Consider the following 25,022-nt stretch of genomic DNA (forward strand, 5'->3'; position numbering starts at 1 on the left):
AAGGGTTTAGATTACTATCTGGGCCCAAATCTTTTAATTCCTGAATCTCATTATGTTTGTGATGTGGAACAATCACAGATTTTCTAGATTTTAGGTGTAACTAGAAAGCCATGAGGACTGCCAGAGTTTTCATGCTGGGGCTAGGGTTGGGTCTCCCTCTAAGCAGCTTTATAGGGACAATAGGAGAGGAATGCAAGGTTGCTTTTGTGGCTTATTTCCATGGGCCTTGCTGGTTTGTTACATTGTTTATACTGGCAGAGGCAGAGTTTCTGTTAGCTCTTTGAAGGGTGAAAATTCACCTCCCTACCCCCTTGGTGCCTGTGATGGTTAATTCCATGTGTCAACTTGGCTAGATCCACAGGTATTTGGTCAAACACCAGTCTGGATGTTGCTGCAAAGGCAATTTTAGATAAAATTAACATTTAAATCAGTACACTTTGAGTAAAGCAGATTACCCTCCATAGTGTGGGTAGACCTCATTTAATCAGTTGAAGGCCTTAAGAGAAGATAGATTAAGGTCTCATGAGGAAGAGGGCACTCTGCCTCCAGACTGCCTTCAGACTCAAGCTGCAGGATCAATTCTTCCCTGGGTATCAAGCCTGCCCTGCAGATTTTGCACTTGCCAACCTCCACAATTGCATGAGCCATTTCCTTTAATTAAACTCTCTCTCTCTCTCTCTCTCTCTCTCTCTCTCTCTCTGTCTGTCTCTCCCCACCCCTAATATATGGAGAGATATAGATAGATAGATAGAGAGATAGATAGAGAGAGAGAGAGAGATATGAAGATATATAGATATAGATTATATAAAGAGATATATATATATGTTTTATAATTGACAGTGGTGAACATATATAGTGGGAACTTCAAGAAAAAGTCTGACATAATAAAAACCACAACACAGAACTCTATGGGCTGTTTTCCAGTCAGGACAACCCACATGTCTCTTAGCGTGTACTCTCATTCAATAAACTCTCTAGTATCTTAGCTAAATTGTCTCTTGGCCAAATCCTTTCTCTCAAAAAAGACAGAAACGGAAGACCCCCCACACTTCCAGGTGACATCCTCACAATGTTTAGGGTGAAAAGTAGATACCAAAAACCATTCTTATTTTTCCTACACCCATCATTGTTGCTTCATGTCTCTCCATGTTACCACAGTTAAACCCACTGTGCCTGTGGACTCTTGGATTATCCTGTGATGTTGGCCAGGACAGCTTCTTGTCTTTATGCCATGTGACAAATGGGCCTGGTAGACAATCGCTGGGACAACCACGTGCAACAAGACAGCCATTCAGTGCAGCAAGGAAGTTGCATGCTATTATAAGTAGGTACTCTTCTGTCTTACACTTTGCTGAGATTGTTGCTTGCTTGCAATTTTATAATATTTTTATTGAAGATTAAAGTAAGCCATATTCTTCAATGCCCCAAGGAGAAAGGAAAATATTTCATTAGCTGCCACCACTGTCTATCCTAAAAGAATGTTGCCTGTCACCTAGGAGGGAAGAAATGGCTGACCTCCAGCCACCTCTTCTAAGATGGGGCTAGGGAAGTTAGAAGTGGGAGACTTCCACTCTACTCAGACTTCCGAGGAAGCTCCAGGAGAAAATATTCACCAAGAAGGCACTGAGAAAGCAGTAAATGTTTAATAGCCACTCTTATCTGATTACTGCTCCATGTTATCCTGAGTATAAAAGGAGGCTTCCTTTAAAACAAAAATCTTCTGATTGAATTATGCCTTTTTCTGTTTTGAACCTTTACTTGCTGCAGAAGAAGATGGGTAGGAGAAGGAGGGAGAGAAGGAAGAGCAGAAGGACAAGGAGGATTGGGAAGAAGAGGAAGAAGAAGCAGAAGCAGAAGCAGAAGAAGAAGGAGGAGGAGGGAGAGAAGGAGGAGGAAGAGGAGGAGGAGGAGAAGAAGAAAAAGGAGGAAGAGGAGGAGAAGAAAAAGAAGAGAAGGAGGAAGAGGAGGAGAAGAGGAAGAAGAAGAAGAGGAGGAGGAGGAAGAGGAGCAGGAGGAGGAGAAGGAAGAAGGAAGGGGAGAAGGAGGAGGAGAAAATCTATTATTCAATTCAGTAGTATAATTCAATTCAATTCAAGCAATTGGCCAAAAATTCCACTGAAATATTGACTGAATTAGATTTCTCCACATTCAAAGTATCCTTTTATAAGCCATTTGATTGCTGCCATATGTTACAAGTCTTCACAGAGCTTTGAGGTATTTCATGCATTTATTATTCTCAACACAGAATTTTGAACTAAAACTCACCACATTCTATTTACATATGAAAGGAAAATATTTTAAAATCCAAGCAAAGTTGAAGCCCTTCAGCTGGTTTTCTTTAAGCAGAGATGTCAGGTCACTTATTCAAGATCTCACAGATACATACAAGTCAAGAAAATCTAATCCCTTAAAATTTTACTCATTGACTTGATCATGTCACTGGACAGCACTCAAATGAGACACCACAGATAAGAAAGCCAGAAAGGCTTTCTGCATAAATCTACCTTCTTCCATGATTAACAAAGCCTTAGCTTCACAACTCATGAAATGGTTGGAAGAGATCCTAGACATATTTTGCAGATGAGGAAACTGAGGCACAGAGGTGTGTGAGGTGTGAACAGCTTTTTGGCCATGGGAAAGTCACAGGATTGTCTCTGCACCTCATCTGCAACTCTGAGCCTTGCTCAACCCCATCTGATTAGGGAGAGGCAAGCTTGCCACAGAATAGGATCGTGTTGGTATGAGTGTGCCTTATAAAGAACAGGAAGGGGTGGTTCGCCTTGAACTGAGCTCGCATGGGTAGGCTTTTTACAGCGATGCTGTCCCCAGTGGCTGCTGCTGCCTCCGTGCCCTCTTCGCTGACATCCAGGTATGACTTGTGGATGACTTTTGATAAATATAGGCCTTTGGTTGGTGACATTCCAGAAAGATCAGCTTTCACCTGGTTGAAGATATCTGTCACCCCTAGAGATTTTAACAGGGAATTTAGCTCATACTTAATTTCAAGTTTGAATCGGGGGAGATGTACTTCAACTTCTCTTTCCATCATGTTAGAAGAGCTGGTCCACTCATGAAATGTCCCCGAATTCAACTGCTTTTCTATCTAAGAGACAAAACACAGACAAGCCCACATGAGTCAAACACATGACCTCTACATTAAATGTCATATGTTTTCATAACTCTCAGTGTGAGTGGTTCAACTTCATCACTTTTTCTACCTTTAATACAGTTTACTTACCTGGGAACGAAATCATACCATTAGCCACATTTTCCCTTTTCTGTTGTCTGTTTCTCATCTAAATTTCATAATTAAGCTTCTCAAGTAGGTATCCTACGGTCTTTTCCCTCAATTCCCTCAGCATACATGCTTCACTCCACTTCTCCCACTATCGCCTGTGAAGTTGTCATGGTCCTGTTTCGTGGATGGACTCAACCATTTCTTCTGGGTTCTCATATCTGAAACATTTCACGACACCCTCCTTTATGAGCGTGATTCTTGTTTGGCATCCCTGATGCCAGGATCCCCGTGCACTCTGACAGCTTTCATCCTCTTGTGCCCTTCTCTGTCACTGTTTCTGGTAGCTGCTCCTGAAGCTGGACTCCGGGCCACCTGTGCCTCTGCCCAGCATGTCAGCTCCCACATCAATGCTCAGCTTTCCCAAAGCAGCCTCAGCATGCTGACTTCTCATTCTCCATCCAGTTTCATCATTTGTTTGTAAACCTTTCAAACGCCCCCCTCGGGCATTGAACTCTCCAGCCAGCCCTATCCACAGCTCCAAACCACCATGCTGTGTCACATCCCATCTTTTTAATCTGAGAATTTAAAACAGTTTTGACAACTACTGCCTACCATGACAATATAAAATCCACCATAAAATAAAGGTGGCTTTTCTTCCAAAGTATCTTTTCCTTTTGTCCTTTTCTGCCTGCATCCAAGAGACCATGACTTCATGCCACAGCTCATGCTGCCCTGCTTCTAAGGCATTTGCACTGCTCTTTGCTCTGCTCGGTTTAGCAGGGCCCCTGTGATTCTCCTATTTATCCAGCAAGGCTTGGACTGAAATTGCCGTACTAGGAAATCCTTTCTGACCCCTTCATTCTAGTCCCATAGTCTACTTCCAGAAAACTTTCTGCAGGGTCTAAACTGCTCCCAAACTGCATTATGCCTCCAAATGTCTTTCACTCCAGTCAACCACAGGCCCTTAGGGACCTGATTGCCTCTGACTTGGCCACAACCATAAGCATACCTGTTCTCATGGCCACAGCTGCACTTCTGTTACTACAGCTCCCTCTCAATTGGCACCTGTCTCACTTCTTAATCCAAATGCGTACGTCCTGACCCTGCTCTTTCAAGAAGCCTTCCCTACCACCCGACACACACACACTTTGCTCACCTGTGCCACAGTGTTCCTTCCCTACCACCCAACACACACACACACCTTGCTCACCTGTGCCACAGTGTTTTCATCTCAAGCCAGCACTCCCTGGCTTAGAAGCCCCTAACTGTTGGGCCATATCACCCATATGTGTGTCAGCTTCTGCAGGCTCCCAGAAGTTCAGCTGTTAGAAGCACAGCCTGCTCTATGCTGGGCAGCTTTGGCTGCAGCTGGGGAAAGGGGGTTGAATCCAAACTCCTTTCACTGCCATGACCATTTCTTAATGGGTGTGGTGCCCATTTCTCCACAAAACTGAGATGTTAAAAATGGTTAGCCCGTGAAAGTACATTACAATTGGCTCAGAAATACTGCCCTTGAGAGTAAAATGGCTTAATCAGATTTCTGCACACTAGGAGCCCAAATAGCATTATAACTTCATTACTATAGAAAGATGTCCCCCGACTATCAACCAACCAGTACTTGTGTGTATTTGTACAAATTTATCACTTCTGCTTCCATGTGCCTTTCTCGTGTAAGAATAGCTTGTTCGCCATAAACACACTGTCCTGAAAGACAGAGGACATATGTCTCCCTGCTACTTTCACACCCCCTGGGACAATCCTCCCGAGGCTTAGATTGTGAATCAATGATTACACTAATGTCATGAGATACACAGTGTGTCTGTGTGTGTGTGTGTTAACATGCACACATACTTTAACTGCATTATAGCATTCTTATAATTTTACCTGTTTCACATTAGCTGTGCCTACTGGAAGCAGAATAATCATGCTTAATTTGTTGTTAACATAGGGCAGCTCAAGAACTTGCATCTGTGGCTCCTTTACGAAGGCCAGTTTAAATGTTCCAATTTGATACATCATTTCCACAGTTACATTTTTACCCTGTTAAGAAGAAAAAGATTATAATTAGGTAGTATACTTACATATGTGAGTGCACATGTGTGTATACTGATTACCTTGCATAACATGGATATCTGCATGAACACTCTAAAGGCATGGGTAAAATAAAACTACAAGGTAGATTCCTTATTACTTCCCTTTGCAAGGGTTATCCATTTTTTTAATTTAAAATAAGTCATGGTTAGAGACAGAATTGTTCTAATAATATATAGAGATAGCTTGGTCTACCAAAAACAAGTCAGGATTTCTAGCTAACATGATTTTTGTGGAAAAAAAAGGCTATATCATTAAATCATTTTCTTTTTAATCTTTCCTCAAGAAACTCTCTATAAAAAAAAAATAACACAGAGAGCCTTAGTGTGCTGCTGGAGAACATAACCACAGTGTATATGGAAAGAATAAACCAAGAGAACATTAAGAAAAGAATGGCTTTTCTTCTCTGCCAGAGAATCTTAGTATCCCAGGTCTCCAGTTGGGTGCTCTGTGATAAAAGTTATTGTCACTTAATAAAGGAAAAATGAAAATGTATAGAAAATACAATAAAAAAAACCAACAGAAACCTAGACCAATATTTTCACTAAATCATTAAATCTTTCTAAATTGTCCTTAAATGATTATTGTATTCTCCAACATTTGTCATCAGTCTGAAAATAAAATACTTACCTCACTTAGCTGAAAAAGACTTTTAACTGTGTCTCTTTCTTGAAATTTATTTTGCCATTGTCCTTTGAAATATATGGCATTCACCAGGACCATTACAGATGAAGGGTCAATTGTGCCCTTTCCAAAGAGATTTGTGACTTTTCCTTGTATAAAAAATAAGATAATTGTATTTGGATTTGAACTCCTGATAATAGAGAGGTGAAGAGTCATGAGAAATTTAGAGCCATTTCTTTTTAAGACTAATTGTAAATTTGAGATACCAGAAGAACTCCTTTCATTTCCTGGCCATGGAGGCTTCTTTGTCAAATGAAGTTTATTTCAGGGAATATTTAATGATTTGTTATTTAGTCAGAAGACGGCATCCAGGAAGTAGCCAGTATATTCGTGACGGATCAATTTGTCTTACGCCGAGTTATATCGAGTGATTTCTTATACATTACTGCTTATTTCGATATTATTTAATCATTTCTTGTGGCTTACTTTTAATATTTACAAGACTTTATACTTACCAGCACTTCACTACATGCAAATATATTAAGTATTTTAAAATACTTATTTTTTCAATGCACTAGAATTAGTGTATTACAAATATATATACAAAAGCACTTGAAGTAAACACATATCTGAAAAATCAAGATTCACAAAATTATGCCAGGAATTGCTTTGTAAATAAAACTGATCAAAATTAACCATCCAGCCCTCTTGGTGCATTTTGGTACATTGCAATTTATAAAACCTGTTTGGAATGTAATCTGTTATACAATATGAAACATAGGAATATCTGAACAACAGCTTTAAGCTTCATGAAGGTTTTAATTTTCATTGAAATTCTAGGCCTAACACAGTCCTAGCATGTGATAGCAATACCTAAACTTAAGCGTACAATGTATATTTTTGGATGAAAGAGTAAATAAAGATATAAACAAATGATGAAATAACATTAATATCCTACATAAATATATAACATGTGGATCCCTAATGCACACCCATGACAGACAACACTAATCATCTTTTCATTCGTGCCAAAAAAATTTTAGGCATTTTCTAAATGCTGGGCTCTGTTCTAGGCACTGTAGCACTAAACTCAGACTATAACACAAAACTAAACAGACAAAAATCTCTACTGTCACAGAGGTAGTGTCTACTGGCTCAATTATGGGCTTTTTCAAGTAACCTAAGTTTAAGCCTCAGACTCTTAATGCAGATTTCCCAAACAGCCACTACCACTGGATTAGAGTTAGCACAAGAGATGAGGCATATTTTTACACCACTGTGCTAAGTAAATTAACAGATATGAAAAAATATATACACCTTTCAAAGCGTTTTCTGACTTAATACAAATAATGGAATAGATACCTATTTTAATCTGGTCACCTATTACTAAACTTGACATCTGTCAGTTCCTCAATCAAAAAGATACTATTGAGAGCTTGTCACTGTTAAATGATATAATGGGAGACAAATATATTAGAAAACATTGTCTTTATGCTAAAAGAAATCTAAAATAATATAAAGCTAAACTAGAATTATTAAGTGAATTCAGCAATGTTAATATACAAAAGTAAAGTATATACTTATACATCAACAACAAATAAACCAAAATAATAGATACCAGCTAAAATTCACCAAACACCTCAAATACCACCTAGGATCAGTTTATCAAAAAATATACAAAACTTCAACATAGGAAAATACAAAATGTTACTGAAAGAAAAAATTAAAGAAGACCTGTATAGAGGTAAATTTCATGGTCATGGATTAGAACTTGAAAAAAGATGTATTTTCTCTCCAAATCTATAGATTCTATGTAAATCCTATTAAAATTTCAACTGATATGTTCCATGGAATTTAACAAGCTAATTTTAAAATGTATATGGAAACACGAAGGATCAAGCTTTGGCAAGGCAACCCTAGAAGAGGATCAACATTGGAGGGATTACACTTCCAGCTTCCAAGACTTATTATAAAGCTACTATAATTGTGGCATCACCATGAGAATAAACAAATTGACGAATGAAAGAGAACGGAAAACCCAGAAGCAGATTCACACATATATGGTCATCTAATTTATGATAACATTTACATTGCAGTGTAATAATGAAAGAATTCTTTATTCAATAAGTATATGCCATAGCAATTAGACATCCACATGGAATGAAACTAATTTTAAAATGAATCCTGACTTTAATAAAACAATTAAACTTCTAGAAAATAACATATGAAAATATTTTCACGACAAGATTTCTTTAAAATCATCCAAAAAATGTGTGCGAAGACACTAACTATAAAGGAAAAGATCATAAATTTTATTCTTTTGAAATTAGAAACTTCCATTCATCTAAGACACCACTAAGAGATGAGAAAGATAAGATGCAAAACAGTAGAAGTTACTTGCAACATAGGTATCCAGTATGTGCAAAGAACTCCTAAAAATTTATCAGAAAAGAAAAAAACAGACAAACCATTCTTACAGGTAGGCAAAAGATTTAAACAGAAACTTCACAAAGGAGGATATGCAGCATATGAAAAGTTGTTCAACCATATAATTCATGAAGGAAATGCAAATTAAAATTAAAATAACTACAGTGGCTAAAGTTAACAAGACTTACACTACCAAGTGTTGGCAAGGAGGAGGGACAAATGAAATTCTCATTTCTTGTTTGGGCAAATAAATTGACACAACCACTTAAGAAAATTGCTTGGCATCTACTACAGTTGAATATATATATGCCTATGACTAGCAATTCCATTCCAAGGTATACACCCAATAAAAGTGCATACGTATGCGTACCAGAGATATGTATCGAAAATATTCACAGCAGCACTATTTATAAGAGATCCAAACTAAAAGCGTCCTAAGTATTTATTAACAGTAAAATGGATAAGTATATTTGGAATATTCTGAGAATGAAATGCATATTAATAAAAATGAACAAACCATGCAAAGTGTAACTACATGGATGACTCTCACAAAGTATTGACCTAAAAAAAACCCACATAATTTATGATTCCAATTACATGAGATTTAAAAACAGGCGGAACTAATAAGTGGTAACAGAAGTCAGAGAAGCCTTAACATTTGGGAAAAAAGAGGCTTCTTTCTAGAAAAGGATTTAAGGGGGACCTTGCAGTGCCTCTTTCTAATAACTAATGTCTTATTTTGCTGACCTGAGTCATGAGTATATTCACTTTGTGATAATTTATCAAACAGCACACATACAATAATTTACTTTTCTATATGTATGCATATTTAGATCATAAAGTTTATTTTTAAAATCAAGATTTAAGGGATGTATTAACTAATTGTGATATGTCAATGTTATTTGGTTCCTGATCAAACAAAAAAAAAAAGAGCCAACTGGGGAAAAATGAAAACACACTGAATAGTTAATATTAAAGTATTATTTTTAATTTTTCAGATGTAATAATATTGTAGTTGTTGTATTAAAATTGTCCATATTTTTTAGAAAAACAAAATGAAATACATGTAGGAAAATGATATAATATCTAGAATTTGCTGCAATATAATCTTAAAGAAGTGTTGGAGAAAGGGTGAGAGATTACATGAATAAGGCCAGCCATTAGTGAGAAATGTTGCAATTGAGTGATGGGTAAATAGGGTTCATTATATATTCTCTCTACTTTTGTATATCCTTAAATTTTTCCTTAACCAAATATTTCTAAGAAACATTTAAGAAATATTTAGCTATATATATGGGTTTTTAATTGTGAAAAGTAAATTTAAATTTAATTAATTTTAATTGCAGAATGCACCACACATTTATGAAATAGAAATGGTGTTCATTTGCAAAGTCACTTTGTATAGCTTCTAGAACAACTAATTGTAAGGGGTATTCCAAAATACGGCCCCATTCCTTTCTTGCTGATCTGCCTATGTCAGGTGCAGACTTCAGCCAGCTTCCTCATTAGCAAGCGGATTCAGGTTGCTTATCAACACAACACAGAGTTTAGAGACACATATTGACTTATCCTTACCATTAGTTTTATTTTCAACCCAAGCATTAATTGTTTTCCTTGTTTCTTCTGTAGACTGCTCAAAATCCACAGTTTGCAACCTGGCTTGATACCATTTCTCAGAACAGCTTAAATATTGCTATAAAAGACATGATAATTGAACAACAATTCAAAAGCAGTGTAAGGAAAACAAAAATCTACAACTCAATGTATTCTAAAATTCTAATGCAGAGAAAAAAGCAGTTCCTATAAACAAGTCTGAGAGGAAGCAGAATCCATATGTACTTATTTTTAATAAAACAAATGAATTTAACAAAATCTGAAACCCTTCCAAAAGGAATGTTCAGAAATGTTTTGTTGTTACTTCTGTCATATGATTGGCTTTCTTAATTTTAAAGTGTTCAAAGCAAAATAACAAATTGCAATACATGAGCACCTTCTGACTCTATTCCTACTCTTTCCTCTTCAAAGTAGACATGGAAGTTACTGCTCACAGATTATAGACAGGAAAACTGAGAAGCAGAGTGGTTAAGTGACTTGCTGTTCTGAGGTCTAACAGAAAGTCGCTCCCATGATATATATCAATCTCCTCACAAGCTGCCATAAATATAATTAATAATAAAAACATTCTCTGATGTAGATGGTTGGCATTTCTGTCAAATTTATGTAAAGTGTGAACAAAAATATCTTAAGGAATTTATTATTTCACTCACTTATAACATATTATCTAAGTGAAAGTGGTGTGCAAACTCAGTATAAAGAACTTACCCTTTCTTTTAACCAAAAATTCTTACTCCCAAGCCCCTCCCATGTAGCATTCTGGAGCAACTATTGATGACCACCCATGGCCCTAGATTTCTACAGAACTGGAAACTTTCCTTTGTCTTTCTGCGAAGACAACAGTGATATCTACATGGACCCAAATGAGTTTACCATGATGCAATTCCTGAGACCTTAGGAGCATACCTCCGTATCCCAGTGGGACCCAATGCCCCAACATGAACTGAATAGAATGATACAAGACTTTGTAATATGGAAGATGTGCCTAGCGTAGAATAAAAACAAAGCTTAACTAATGTTGCGGGAAGTCAGGGACCCCGAACGGAGGGACCGACCTGCTGAAGCCATGACAGAAGAACATAAATTGTGAAGAATTTATGGACATTTATTAGTTCCCCAAATTAATACTTTTATAATTTCTTATGCCTGTCTTTACTGCAATCTCTGAACACAAATTGTGAAGATTTCATGGACATTTATCACTTCCCTAATCAATACTCTTGTGATTTCCTAGGCCTGTCTTCTTTAATCTCTTAATCCCATCATCCTCGTAAGCTGAGGATGTATGTCACCTCAGGACCCTGTGATGATTGCGTTAACTGCACAAACTCTTCATAAAGCCTGTGTGTTTAAACAATATGAAATCTGGGCAACTTGAAAAAAGAACAGGATAACAGCGATGTTCAGGGAACAAGGGAGATAACCATTAGGTCTGGCTGCCTGAGAGCCGGGTGGAACAGAGCCATATTTCTCTTCTTTCAAAAGCAAATAGGAGAAGTATCACTTAATTCTTTTTCTCAGCAAGGAACAGCCCTGAGAAAGAGAATGCGTTGCTAGTGAGAGTTCTCTGAAATGGCCACTCTGGGAATGTCTGTCTTATACAGTTGTAGATAAGGGATGAAATAAGCCCCGGTCTCCCATAGCACTCCCAGGCCTATCAGGACAAGGAAATCCCTGCCTAGTAAATTTTAGTCAGACCAATTGTCTGCTCTCAAACCCTGTCTCCTGATAAGATGTTATCAATGACAATGCATCCCTGAAACTTCATTAGCAATTTTAATTTCACCCTGGTGCTGTGCCCCCATTTGCCTTGTGGTATTTTATTGCCTTGTGAAGCATGTGATCTCTGTGACCCACACCCTATTCGTACGCTCCCTCCCCTTTGAAAATCACTAATAAAAAATCGCTGGTTTTGCGGCTTGGGCATCATGGAAACTGCCGACATGTGATGTCTCTCCCGGACACCCAGCTTTAAAATTTCTCTCTTTTGTATTATTTCCCTTTATGTCTCAGACTGGCTGACACATAGGGAAAATAGAAAAGAACCTATGTTGAATTATCAGGGGCGGGTTCCCCCAATAAACTAAGAGCACAGTCTGGGCCTCAGAATGAATTTTATCCTGAGCTGGATCCAATTGTGGTTGAAACAACCGTAAGTAACTCTCCATAGCCCAGGAGATGGACGTTTTCCCAGCCAGAATCCTGAAATAACAAGGTCCCTCTCATGACATAGTTCAAGACAATCTTCATGATGCTAATGAGGACCTTCTCACTTCTGGAACAGATGTCATCATGATCATCCCAAATCCACATTTATCAACTGGTATGTCTGGGTCACTGTTTTGAGAAGGCAAAGTCATGAGAGCGGGCATCCCAGCTCAAAGGACCATGATTGTTAATCCCTGCCACTCTAGACACTCTCCATACATCATTCCCTATATGCTTCCAGGGCAGTAAAAGAAAATACTCTTGGAATGTCTATAATACCTACCCCAAGTTGCAAATATTCTGACTATCAGAAGCTTGTCACATCCAAGACATAACCTGATCTACCAGGCCAGGGAAGAACATTAGAAACTCATGGTTTCATCCAGCTTCACCCAGATGGCATTTAAATAACCCTGGTCAAACAAAAGCTTGCATTTCACCTCAGTCATAACAAAATGATGTAGCAATTAAAAACAGGAAGATGGATTTGGATAGGGGTCAAATCTAGGTTTTGCCATTTAAATATCTCTGTGACCCTTATCAGCCTGACTTTTCAGAATCTGCTTCACAGTCTGTAGAATTAATGGAAATTTTATACCCATATCTTAGCACAATGTGAGGATTATAGGAGACAATGCCTGTAATGAGCTAAGCAGAATGACTGGCACAGAGTAAATAATCCATAAAACTACATATGACCATGGTGTTGGGAAAGGGCATAAATGGGGTTAGAATATTGGAGCTACAAAGAACTAAGCCTAATCCTCTCATTTTAAAGATAGAAGTGGCTTGCCCAAAGTTATATATTCTAAATGGAAACAGAACTCCTGTCTCTCAGCTCACAGTCCAATGTAATTTCAACTACTTCTTGATACTCCACTATTAAGAACCTCTGAAAAAGATATGAAAAATTGATCTTGTTTTTCTTCTGGTCCAAAGGGATGATTCTTACCTACTTTGTTTTGTGCTTCATCCCTGACCTTGGTTCTTAGAAAGCATTAGGGATCTTGAAGAAGTCATTTTTATGTGATATTTTGGAACTTTACATGAGAGTTTCAATAAATCAATTTCACTGAAACTGTAAGTCAGCACAAAGTCAATCTCTTAATGATAAATGTCATGTGATTCTTCCCACTCTCCATCAATTTATGGTATGAAATTCAGAGGATGCCAAGAAAGTTGTTGGCCACTCTTCCAAATGGACTTACCTGATGGAATGCCATTGTCTTTGTCCCGTAGAGCCTGTTGGCAATGCTGAGGGTATAGTTAGAGTCTGGCTGGTTGATTTGAGAGAATAAGACACCAAACTCAGAATGAATTCTTCCAGCTTGGCTGCACTGAAGCATCAGTAAACAAAGAATGGTGTATTAAATTGCTTGATTTTTGCCATTGGAGAATGATAGCTATCTAGAGAGCAAGGTGTTTGCCTCTGAATAAAAGGGCTATGAATACAAGGAAATTAGTTTAAAGCATTTTCTTCCTTGGATTTTCACTAGCACATTAATTTCACCACTCTGTAACTTCAGTTGCAGTCTGTGTGCAGAATTGTAAGTTACTGCATAATACATGTGTACTTGTTGGTCCTAATGATTTAATTCAAAGGCAGTTTTCATAAATAAAGAGATCCTAGTGGGGTATTCAGGGCAATAATTCCAGTGTTATTGCTGCCTTTGTACTTGCAGAATCATTTCTCTTCTCTTTCACACTTTTTTCTACGTCTCCATTTTTCATGTGGTCATTTAATCAAATACCTCAGCCCTTCACTGAACTGATTTCACACACTAATTTGCTTCTCAGTGGTAGCAATTCTGCTAAGCTGCAGCTTTGTTGCATTTGAAAGATGGCTAAGAATTTATGGACATTATAGGCAATATTCCTATATTCCCTAAAGCATTCCCTAAAGCAGATGGTTCCTAAACTATGGACTTTGAACTTTTAGTAGTAAGTTGGGTTCCGTGAAGCTGGTGTTCTGTGAATCTATATGCACTTATGTATTGTCTCAACCAATCATAATCAAACAGAACTATTTTCATGTAAGAGTTCTATATAATTTTGATGTCAAAATGAATCCTTCTACTGGAAAAAACTAGAGACCATAGTCCCAGAGCATGTGGATTGGGCAATATCAGGCTATGTTTTCCCAGTACATAATTATATGGCCAGGCATCAGGGTCCTTTCTCAGTCCCACTCTAGACAGAAAAGTCTAACACCACATAGACAAGACTGGCAGACTCAACATAGGGCACTGTCCATAAAGGAACAAAAAAGTTTGAGTAAGGATGGCAATAAATCAGGTAATAAAATCTAAGAAACTTTACTATTGTTATTATTATCATTATTATATTAAACTCTACAGGTTGTAGTTATCATCAGGAAGGTTAAACGGGGACACATAGCTGGTTCCCTCATGGGCAAAAGAAGGAGCTCTTCTACTCAACATCCAGACTATTATTTCATCCTTCTCTTAGGTTAAAGAGCATTTGACAACTCAGCAATATTATCATACCTTAGGTGAGTCCTTGAACCCTGGTTTTAATGAGTCTACCGTATGACTAAAATGAAGCACCTAGAAAAGAAAAAAAAGGATCTTTTGGCATCATGTATAGTCTATAAAGGTTGACAGTTGTAAGTATCTATTTTTCTATTTTAGATCAAGACCAATAGTGATAGCTAACATTTAATAATGTTGTGTTCCAAGTCCTGAACTAAGTCTTTACATATCTTATTTAACCTTCCCAACAATTTTATGAGTAGATACTATTGCCCTCATTTTATGTTAGGGAAACTATAAGTTTAAGAGAGATCAAACAGCTTGCCTCAGACCATTGTCAGGCTCCAGGGACTAATCTCTTATCCCCTAGACCCTTCTGTCCCTACTGTGCTTAGGCTGTTAACTAAGACAGTACCCATCTGGGGCTGTGTAAGACCTTACATGGTTTCCCAGCACAAACAATAATAAGATTTGCAAGTATCCTAAGAGTTGTTAAGTGATATTCTCCTAGACTTTCCACTGCAATGAAAATATATGTAATGGGAAAATCTCTAATGTTAGCCTATATAACCTGAAAAGTCACCTTTCCTTTCTGAGTCTCGGTTTTCAATCTGTAAAGTGTGGATAACAATTCCTAAATGTTACGAAGTTCAAACATAATCATGAAAATCTTTTTAACTTGGTAATGTCTAAAATAGCATTATGTTTATTATAAATTTAACCTTCTAGAGGACAATAATAGTAACTTTGTCAAAGTTAAATCACTGAATGAAGGGACTCTAAAAGTAAACTGCAGAGATTTATTTGTGATACCACTGATAGTAAAAAAGAGACCACGCGTTGCTTGTATTACATTGTTTGCATTACAACATACTTCATTTATCAAACCATTATCAATTTTTAAGAAATATGATTTATTCATTGTGCTTTTTCTCTCCCAAGATGGCAATTTTATTGGTATAAAGATGGAATTAATTTTGCTGACCCACAGCGGGCGCATGAAAGACTTCCGGGTCCTGAACAAATCTCTGGGGAATTCCATACCTTCTCCAATTGCTCTGCAGTCTCTCCCCTGGCACCAAGGAGGACCATGCTTACAGCATAAAGCAGACTCAGCGGAGAAAAGAAGATGTTATCTCCTGTGTTGTTACTGTTCAGCTCTTTGAACACATCAAGGCAAAATTCAACGTTAGCTGTGCCGAGAGAACCCATTTTTATGCTGACTGCCTGAGGACAGAAGGGAAAAAATTCTCAGAACATCACTTCAAGTTACAGATAGTATCTGGAGTTCAATTATTGTATTTCATGAGTTTAAGTATCAGGGCACACTGCTTCATGAAAAATTACAAAGCCTTATCACAATTTCTGAGAAATTAGTAAATGCTAGAGAGGGGAATTCACATTAGTTTTACATTCCAATGAACAGAAGATTTTCTATTCCTTCAGCCAATGGTTAAAATCTATCTTACTATCATTTGTGTATATTTTTAAATAATCTAAAATTGTTCTGGAGCAAAAGATTAAAAGAAATTGAATCTTTGTATTCTGAATTTCCATGCTTTAAGACATTCTTCATCCTGGAATTTGTGCAGAAAAAAATATTGAGCTACACACTATCAGCCAGTCGAGATATTTTCCCACTAGACAACCCACTTTTGCAGTGTCACAGGAGGAGAACATCTCCACCTCAGTCATTTTTGCACAAACAAGTTGACAGCACTCGCAAAATTTGCAGCACATTTTTTATTTTTATTTTATTTTATTTATTTTATTTTATTTTATTTTATTTTATTTGAGACAGAGTCTCACTCTGTCGCCCAGGCTGGAATGCAGCGGTACGATCTCAGCTCACTGCAAGCTCCGCCTCCTGGGTTCACACCATTCTCCTGCCTCAGCCTCCCGAGTAGCTGGGACTACAGGCACCCGCCACCATGCCAGGCTAATTTTTGTATTTTTTAGTAGAGACGAGGTTTCACCGTGTTAGCCAGGATGGTCTCAATCTCCTGACCTTGTGATCCAGCCGCCTTTGCCTCCCAAAGTGCTGGGATTACAGGCGTGAGCCACCGCCCCCAGCCTTCCAGCACATTTTTATTGCCTCAGTGGGACCTCATTCCCTGTATCCCTCCATGAAAGGAAGACAATACTAACAAGTAGGACCTGCCATAAGAAAGTGGTCAGAGATCTCAGCCTGGAGGCCACAGCCATCATGTTTATGAAAATAGAAATGGAAAAGGAAAATCCAAGAGAAGAAAAGATGATGCTGGAATATGTGTTATCTTAGGACAAGAATATGTCAGGAAAGAAGAGTTCATTCTATTCAGTTCCACAAACATTGTTTGAGCACCGCTAACTGTAGAGGGCTATGGCTATAAAAACAATCAAGAATAGTTTCTGCTCTCAGGAAGACTTCATTCTTCAGGAGCCTCATTGCCGTCAAACACTTCCTTCCTTTAACTTCTGTGTCATCATTAGCTCTTGGTTCACAGCCTGCCTCCTTGACTGCTCCTTCTCAGTCTCTTTTGCAGAATTGTTCTTAATTCTCAACCTCTAGACACCACAATAAAACAGAATTCATATCTTGAGCCTCTTCTCTATGAACAGTCATACCCTGGGTGATCTCATCCAACCTCATTCCTCCAATGTCACTAAGATGCTATTAGCTCCTGCATTTATGCTGCCCTTGAATTCCAAACCCACATATCCAACTGCTTACTCAACATCCCCACTTGGATGTCTAATATATATCTCAAACTTAACATGTCTAAAAGCAAATGCTTGGTTTTCTAACTCCTCTCTCCAGCCTGTGTCCCTCACAGCCTTCTTTACCTCTGTAAATGGCAATTCCATTCTTCCATTCTTTCTCAAGCTAAAAACCTTGGGATCATCCTTAAGTACTTTCTCATTCTTATTCTTATTCTTATTCTCATTCTTATTCAATCAATGAAAAAATCCTGTTTACCCCATCTTTGGAAATATTCCCCATCTGCACATTTCTCATGCTTCCCCGTTTTAACAGCATGAACGGTGCTCCTGAATTACTGAAATAATCTCCTATCTTCTTTCTACTGCAGTCTTTATCCTCCTCCATAATATCTTTGATAGACTAGTATTTTTAAAATATCAGTTAGTTAGGTATTCCCCTTCTCAAAAACTCCACTGTCTTCCCTTTTACTCAGAGAAGAAGCCAAAGTCCTTACTGTGACCAACAAGGCCCTCTGTGATCTGGCCCTGGCCACCTGTCAGACCTCATCTCCTATCACTCTCCCACAAGCTCACTCCAATTTAGCCATGTAAACTCCTTGCATACCTTCAACATAACAAGTACATTCAATGTCAGGGCATTTGTACTTTCTATTCCTCTTCCATGAAGTTCTTCCTGAAGATATTTGAATGGCTCATTCCAGCAGTTTAGTCATCTCTGTTCTAATAGCATCTCGTTACTAAGGCTCTCCCTGACCATTAATTCTGTTTGAAATCTCAGCCCACATCCCTCCATTCCATTACCATAGCACATACCACCACCTGGTTTACTAAATATGTATTTATTATCTGATTCCCTTCCCTCTATAGTACATTACACCAAGGACTTTGTTTTGTTTTTATGTTTTACTCCAGCATCTAGACAAGCTCTATCCATAGAGTAGTGACTCAGTACATGTTTGCGGAAGGAAGAAATGAAGAAGAGAATTTCAATCCAATAAGTACTATGTGATATGCTGGTCTGCACATAATCAAGTAGAGAGGAGAGACACAAGCCCAAACTGAGAATTATAGTTAGCCTTCCTGGAGGAGATAATATCCCTGCTGCTTCTAGAAGAATGAAATAAGCGTCACCTAGGTATATACATGTAAGAAGAGCACTCCTGTCAGAAGGAATAGCATGAGCAGAGATTCAAACACCTGAAAGATAAATTTTATATTATAAATGCATGAAATAAGTGTCCAAAAGTGGTGGGCAATGGGGTCAAAGATAGGCAGGACTGTGGCCTTAGAAGCCTTGCATGCCTCTTGATGAGAAATCAGAGATCACACCCCACATAGCTCATGATGGAGTTGGGTCTTCATGTCACCTAGTCAGAAGTTCATATCATCTTTCTGATAATCAACTTCTAAATCTCTCTCTTTCTCTTCTTCTCTCAGACAGCATATTAAAAAAAAGTTGGTTGCCCACCATTCAGCCCTTCCCTTTCACTCCCTTGTTTTTTGCTAAGAGAACTTGCTTTGATGCAGATTTCATGCAGCCATGTGCTTCAGAGGAGGCTTCACCCTTCTCAGGCCCCAAGAGCAAGCCTGGATTAGTCTAAGCCAATTGAGGAAATTCTATGTCCCAAGTTTCTGGTGTAGGAGTCAGAAAGTGCCATAATTCTTACAAGAAAGACAGGAGATGTTACTGGAGGGCTTCTAGAAAAGGCTTCCGATAAGAAGAGATCCACAAGAGGAAACCAGCCCTCTTCTTCCTCTCACAGTTGGGTTATCTGCATGTGTCTACTACTGCAGCTGCTATTTTTTGTCCGTGAGGTAGCTAGTCTATGAGGATAAGCCAGGATTTCAGAGAGGAAGGACAGACAGAACTTGCATCCTCGAGTAACACACCATTGAGTGTATTGATTACCCAATCCTGGATCTGCCCTAGCTTGAGATTTCTTTTCATGTGAAATAATAATTTTTTCTTATTGTTTAAGCCATTTTAGTTGAGTCTTCTGTTACTTGCAGCTAAAAGAATTCTAACTCACTTCAAGGGTTTTTCTATACGCCCTTGTTCACTAGGGCCAATTAGCCCACTTACTCCACATTCACCTTTCTGTAGCATAGTTACATTATTCTCTTGTTTAGTCCACCTGGGATACAGAAATATTTGATTCTTTTACCTCCCATCTTCTAGATTATAGCTTTGCCCTCTTTTAGAATCCAAGTCTAAGCATATATGCTATAGGACACAGTAACAAAGGCCAATACATATCCCTGCCAATACATATTTACCCTAGTTACTAATGTATCTTATTTCCAGTCAGTACATATCTGAGCTGAGCTTTCTGGAGATGTGTTTTCTGGGATATGTCCTTGTTTGTCATCGATTTAGGCATTTATGTCATGCTTTTCATCCTTTATCAGGCAGAGGGAGACCAAAAGGGAATATATGTCACTTGTGGACTTTCAAAATAATGGCCCATGACATTTATATAGGAAAATTCACAAATCCTGTAATCAAAACCAGTTGCCCTAAAATAATCACTAAGTCGTAGATGCTGTGCGTTCCAGTTCTCAGAAAGCCCAGCACAGTGTAATAGGACCCAGCAGTTATACAGCACCAAGCCTGGACCACACTTTTCTTTGCTCTTGACAGTTTTTAAAAAATATAACAGAAGGGTTTTACTCATCTTATTTTGCTAAAATACAATTGCTAAAATACAATACCAAGCCTGGACCACACTTTTCTTTGCTCTTGACAGTTTTAAAAAAATATAACAGAAGGGTTTTACTCATCTTATTTTGCTAAAATACAATTATGTACCTTTGACAGTATGTTTTCCTTCAAGGTGATTTTAATACAGCTCTCTGTATTACGTGTGGTAATAATAGTGTCTTTGACAGCCCATTGTTTAGTTACTTTAATAATGAAAGCACTTCCAATCGTGAAGTATATCCAAGTCGGTTGCTCTTCACACTATGTTCTGCATTTTAGTGAATTAAGGAAGCTAGTGGAGTTGTATTCTGGAATGTAATGTAAATTTATCTTAAATTTATGTCATGTTGTTGTTATAAAATCGCCTATTCACATATCATAACTATTGTAGCCCTGCAGTTACTAGAGCACCTAAGAAAAGACTTTGGAATACACTGATAGGCCACTTAACTGTTTGCCAGACACTTTTATTAGTCTGTTTATTTGTTTGTTTCTTCTTTTATAACCACAAGTATACAAGGTTGAGGTCATCACATGCTCTGGTTCTTGGCATAAGCCATCACTGGATTACAAGGCCATTCTCTTCTTTACTTATGGCCTTTGACCCAGTTCATTTCCTTTCTTCTCCACCACCATAGACACCACTTATAATTTGTTTAAGGCATATTCTTTTATTTATATGTGCTCCTGTAAAACATTGATTTCTTTATCTTATGCATTTTTAAATTTTCATAAATGAAGTTATGTTAGATAATACTTAACATAAGCTTTGGGAGGCTGAGGCAGGTGGATCCCTTGAGCCCAGGAGTTTGAAGCCAGCCTGGGCAACATAGCGAAAACCCTGTCTCTACAAAAAAATTTAAAACATAGCCAGTCATGGTGGCACACACTTGCAGTCCCAGCTACTCAGGAGGCTAAGGTGGGAGGATTGCTTCAGCCCAGGAGGTCAAGGCTGCTGTGAGCAGTGACTGTATCACTGTACTCCAGGCTGGGAGACAGAGCTCTAAGACCCTGTCTCAAAACAAAACGAAGCAAAACAAAAAAATACAAGTTTTCACATACTTTTCACCTAGTACTACATTTTTAAGATTCATCCATGTTATTCTGGGAATATAGTCCGTACCTTCTAACTGCTGCATTCTTCTGCTTCCACCATATTAATTTGCCCATTCATTTGCCAATGACAGATGCTCAAATGGTTTCCTTCTTCATGCCATCACAAACAGTGCCCTAATGAACATCAGCACACCTACTCCCTTACACAGCTGTGTGAGAATTTCTTTGTAAAGGAAATGGCTAACTTACAGGGTTCATGTATGTGCCAGTACTATATGTGTATTTTTCAGAATCTTGAGTCTTGCAGGGTGAGTGATGATGTTCGCCTCACTTCACAGTTGGATCTTACAGCTCTTCAAGCATTGAGCTCATAGTACCAAGAAAGAATACTTCAGGTTCAGGTTTTTCTCAAAAATCATTGGCAATACATAATTATAATTAATTCAAATGAACTTCGTATTAATGATAGTTTGAATTAGAATAATTCAAATCCTAATCAATAATATTAAAACTCTGTCTTGCCAATAGACATGCTAAATATCAAATGAACTTTGTTTATTGGCAAGACAGAGTTTTAACTATATTATTAATGTAGTGCCAAAGTGCATGGGCTTTCCTCACTCATTTTCCAAAATTCTACCTTTCTGTTTGCAGAGATCTTTCACAATGGAGTATCTATGTTAACCATACATTTAACTAGTTTTATTGACAATTCCCTCTACATCTGGGTGATTGTCTTTGCATGTGCAGAGGTGTGTATGGATGGATTTATAGATTTTGGTTCATTTAATATGTTGGTCTTCCTCACTACATTGAACATTCTTTAAGGGCAGAGAAAATTCATCTGTGAAATTGTCAGTGTCTTCCACATTCACCCAGGAATCAATACTTGTTAGGGAAACCAATATTCTGGATATTTTACAACTAGTCTAATTAATGTTGCCTAGTCCATTTCAGGGAAGCAGAACTCATGAAGGCAGAAGTCCCAAGTCACCCAGAATTTTATCAAAGATGTATATAGACCCCCAAAACAGCCCACTCACGTGGTAAGGGAAAGTTGGCTGTGTCTTGGAAAAACAAAATCTTCTTCAAGCAAATGAGGTGTGACATCTGGAAGTTGTTATGACAGAAATGAAGAAAAGAAGGATATCTGTCACTGTAGCCACTCGAGGTTGAGAAGAGGGATTTCCAGAAGAGACAACTCTATTTGGGATATGTGTGGAAGGGAACACATCTTATCTTATCTGAAGGGATACTGACACTAAAGGACTGCAACAGATGGAGGGTTTGGTTCTGTCCTTTTGGGGGAAATACATCTCCAAGGGTGGATAAGACACCAGCATCTTACAATCTGTACCATGCCCTGTGTACATTCTTCCCCTTTCACAAGACTCTTCTCTCGTGACCACTTATCTAGCACCTACCTCTCTTTCCCTAAATCAGAGCTATTCTTTTACTCTCACTCTCTGCCCTACAATTTTGTGAATTTCACATATGCTCATTCCTAAAAATAGTAGGAATTTCAGAATGTTCACATAAACGTAAACCAGTATATTTTACCTGCATGTACAGAATACACATATTACCTAGGGGACCAATTTTAAAGCTATAAGAGGAAACTGAGAGGCAGGAAAAGAAAGAAATTGTCTCCAAAACATAGTGATTAATAAGGCTAGCATAGCAAGTTAAGATCTTCTAAGGAGCTAAGAAGTGTTTCAATACACCGGGGCCACAGCATGCATAACTAGTTTGTGTTTTGAATGAAGATTAGTAAGTAGAAAATATCAATAGAGTTCCATTTTACTAAACAAAGATCTGAAATCAAGTCAGCATCTCTCAAAGATTTTTAAATGCACACTATCAGTGGCATCCAAATATGCTAATGTATTTATCAAGGGGTCAGCAAAAGTCATATTCAATTAAATAGTAAGCTGCTCCTTCATTTGGTTCATTATGCAACCTGTCCAAATGCCACGGTTTACCCTTATTTATTGTCCTATTTGACAACAAGCACAGCTGAGATAATAAAGTACAGAAACATTTCTCTTACCTTCGTTGCTTTCCAGTGGTGAAGTTCAAGGTGTGGCAAGTTAGACTGGAGCTGCGTCCCTCAAAAGGAAATATAAAGCCTTCAGATTTTGCCCCTCCCTTTTCATTTGTGTCCTTAGTGATTCAGCTCTTCACCTGCTGGTTGGAAAGTACAGCCCTGAAAATGAAGTCCATCAAGAGCTTCTTTAAATCCCCAGAGCCCAGCATGGTGGCTCATTCCTGTAATCCCAGCACTTTGGAAGGCCGAGGTGGGAGGGTTACTTGAAGCTAGGAGTTTGAGGCCAGCCTGGGCAACATAGTGAGACCCTGATCTCTATTTAAAAAATTAAAAAATAAAAATAAAATTTTTCATGAGATCCCCAGAGACTCCCAAGATGGCCAGTGCTTTTCAGAGAAGTGCCCTGTTCTTTTTCTATTTATTTATTTATTTTGAGATGGAGTCTCACAGGCTGGAGTGCAGTGGCATGATCTTGGCTCACTGCAACCTCTGCCTCCTGAGTTTAAGCAATTCTCCTGCCTCAGCCTCCTGAGTAGCTGGGATTATAGGCACGCACCACCACACCTGGCTAATTTTTGTATTTTTAGTGAAGACAGGGTTTCATCATGTTGGTCAGGCTGGTCTCGAACTCCTGACCTCGTGATCCACCCACCTCAGCCTCCCAAAGTGCTGGGATTACAGGCGTGAACCACCATGCCAGGCCCTGCACCCAGTTCTTAACTTCCTTCTGTTTTACTAAGGGAAAACATTGACAAGCCTGGCCTCTATTCAAGAAAAACAAGCTGCCTGTCAAGGAGATTGCCATCGACCCAACAAGTTGGCAGTGCCATATGCAAAATTCCAGGGATCTCCAGTGTCGGTGCACATGGTGCAAAGCTACTCAATAGGAAAGATCCCAGCTGTGGCAGATGCTTCCTGGCCTGAGGAACACTCATCCCAAGATCTTCTGGGCTCTCTTGCATGGAGCATATGTTTTTATGTGGAGCTTCAGCAACCTACTAGCAGGTAAATCCTGTCCCATAAAAAAACACAAGAGTTATCGAGTTAGTAATAACTCAAGCAAGAGTTATTCTGTGGTTTCACTTTAAAAGCTTGGTGGGAGCAACAAGCCAGCCCTACCTAAAGTGAATTCAGAGGCTGAGTCATGATTCAGGAGTGGAGAAGAAAAATTACAGATTAGAGGTAGGAGTGAGAGTTAGAGACAGATCATGTTTGGAGTGTGTAGTAGGCAGAATCAGTATTACGAGAAAAGCCCAGCTTCCCAAAGACCAGTCCTGACCATGCAATCCACAGCCCAGCCTCCCCAGGTTGATACCCCTGCCAACCAACGATGGCAGACTGCACCCCACTTAAGATAGAAGAAATTCCTTTATGGCCAGTGATTTTCTTTTCATTTTCAGTGCACAATATTTCTTCTCTTAGTTCAAACTAAACCATTCTGTAAGACAAGAGAACCAGAAAACATGGTTCTAAAATTATAGTCCTAATACCCATTTTGCTCACAAGGTAAAATAACTGTACACAACCAATTACACAGAACTAAAAGGGATCCCAAATCTGTCCAGTCTTTTTCTGCTCAGAGCACATGTTTTCTGACATGAGTCAATTCCAGCTGGGGGCTTTCAGGGCTTAAAAACCTCATCTCTACTATTAGGGCTGATCTTCTACCTTTCGACTTTCTTTTCATCTCACTTTAGATTCCATAAAAAGGGGGTTGAATTTCTTAGCTTTTCTTTTTTTTCTGTCTAAGCATTGGGGTCATCAAAGACGGTCTTTTTATGCCTTTGATCTAGACTGTATTCCTGTTATTTTCCCTGTCGG

At 38.4% G+C, this 25,022-nt stretch overlaps 1 protein-coding gene across 3 annotated transcripts; it reads right to left on the reverse strand.

Annotated features, from left to right (window-relative positions):
* Positions 1–2,204: 2,204 nt before the first annotated feature.
* Positions 2,205–23,911, reverse strand: SERPINB11 (serpin family B member 11). Of its 3 annotated transcripts, XM_003264311.4 has the most exons (9): positions 23,838–23,911; positions 23,205–23,360; positions 15,739–15,921; positions 14,710–14,769; positions 13,411–13,539; positions 9,956–10,073; positions 5,960–6,102; positions 5,123–5,278; positions 2,205–3,103 (listed from the first exon to the last, which is right to left on the reverse strand). In XM_003264311.4, the coding sequence occupies exons 3-9, from the start codon at positions 15,904–15,906 to the stop codon at positions 2,699–2,701; spliced, it is 1,179 nt and encodes a 392-aa protein (XP_003264359.2). In that variant the 5' UTR covers positions 15,907–15,921; positions 23,205–23,360; positions 23,838–23,911; the 3' UTR covers positions 2,205–2,698. The 3 variants fall into 3 exon arrangements, with proteins under 3 accessions (XP_003264359.2, XP_012361717.2, XP_012361716.2); XM_012506263.2 differs by lacking the exons at positions 9,956–10,073; positions 23,838–23,911 and having other exon boundaries at positions 23,205–23,251; XM_012506262.2 differs by lacking the exons at positions 5,960–6,102; positions 9,956–10,073; positions 23,838–23,911 and having other exon boundaries at positions 23,205–23,245.
* Positions 23,912–25,022: the final 1,111 nt, after the last annotated feature.

The sequence above is a fragment of the Nomascus leucogenys genome, chromosome 4, assembly GCF_006542625.1.
Source record: "Nomascus leucogenys isolate Asia chromosome 4, Asia_NLE_v1, whole genome shotgun sequence".
In the NCBI taxonomy this organism is placed as follows: Eukaryota; Metazoa; Chordata; class Mammalia; order Primates; family Hylobatidae; genus Nomascus; species Nomascus leucogenys.

Coding starts and splice junctions, on each gene's coding strand:
- SERPINB11 (XM_003264311.4), bottom strand. CDS start 15,906: ATGGGTTCTCTCGGCACAGCTAACGTTGAATTTTGCCTTGATGTGTTC. Junction 13,540..14,709: donor GGTTCAAGGACTCACCTAAG/GTATGATAATAT, acceptor CTGATGCTTCAG/TGCAGCCAAGCTGGAAGAAT. Junction 5,279..5,959: donor GTCTTTTTCAGCTAAGTGAG/GTAAGTATTTTA, acceptor TCTTCTTAACAG/GGTAAAAATGTAACTGTGGA.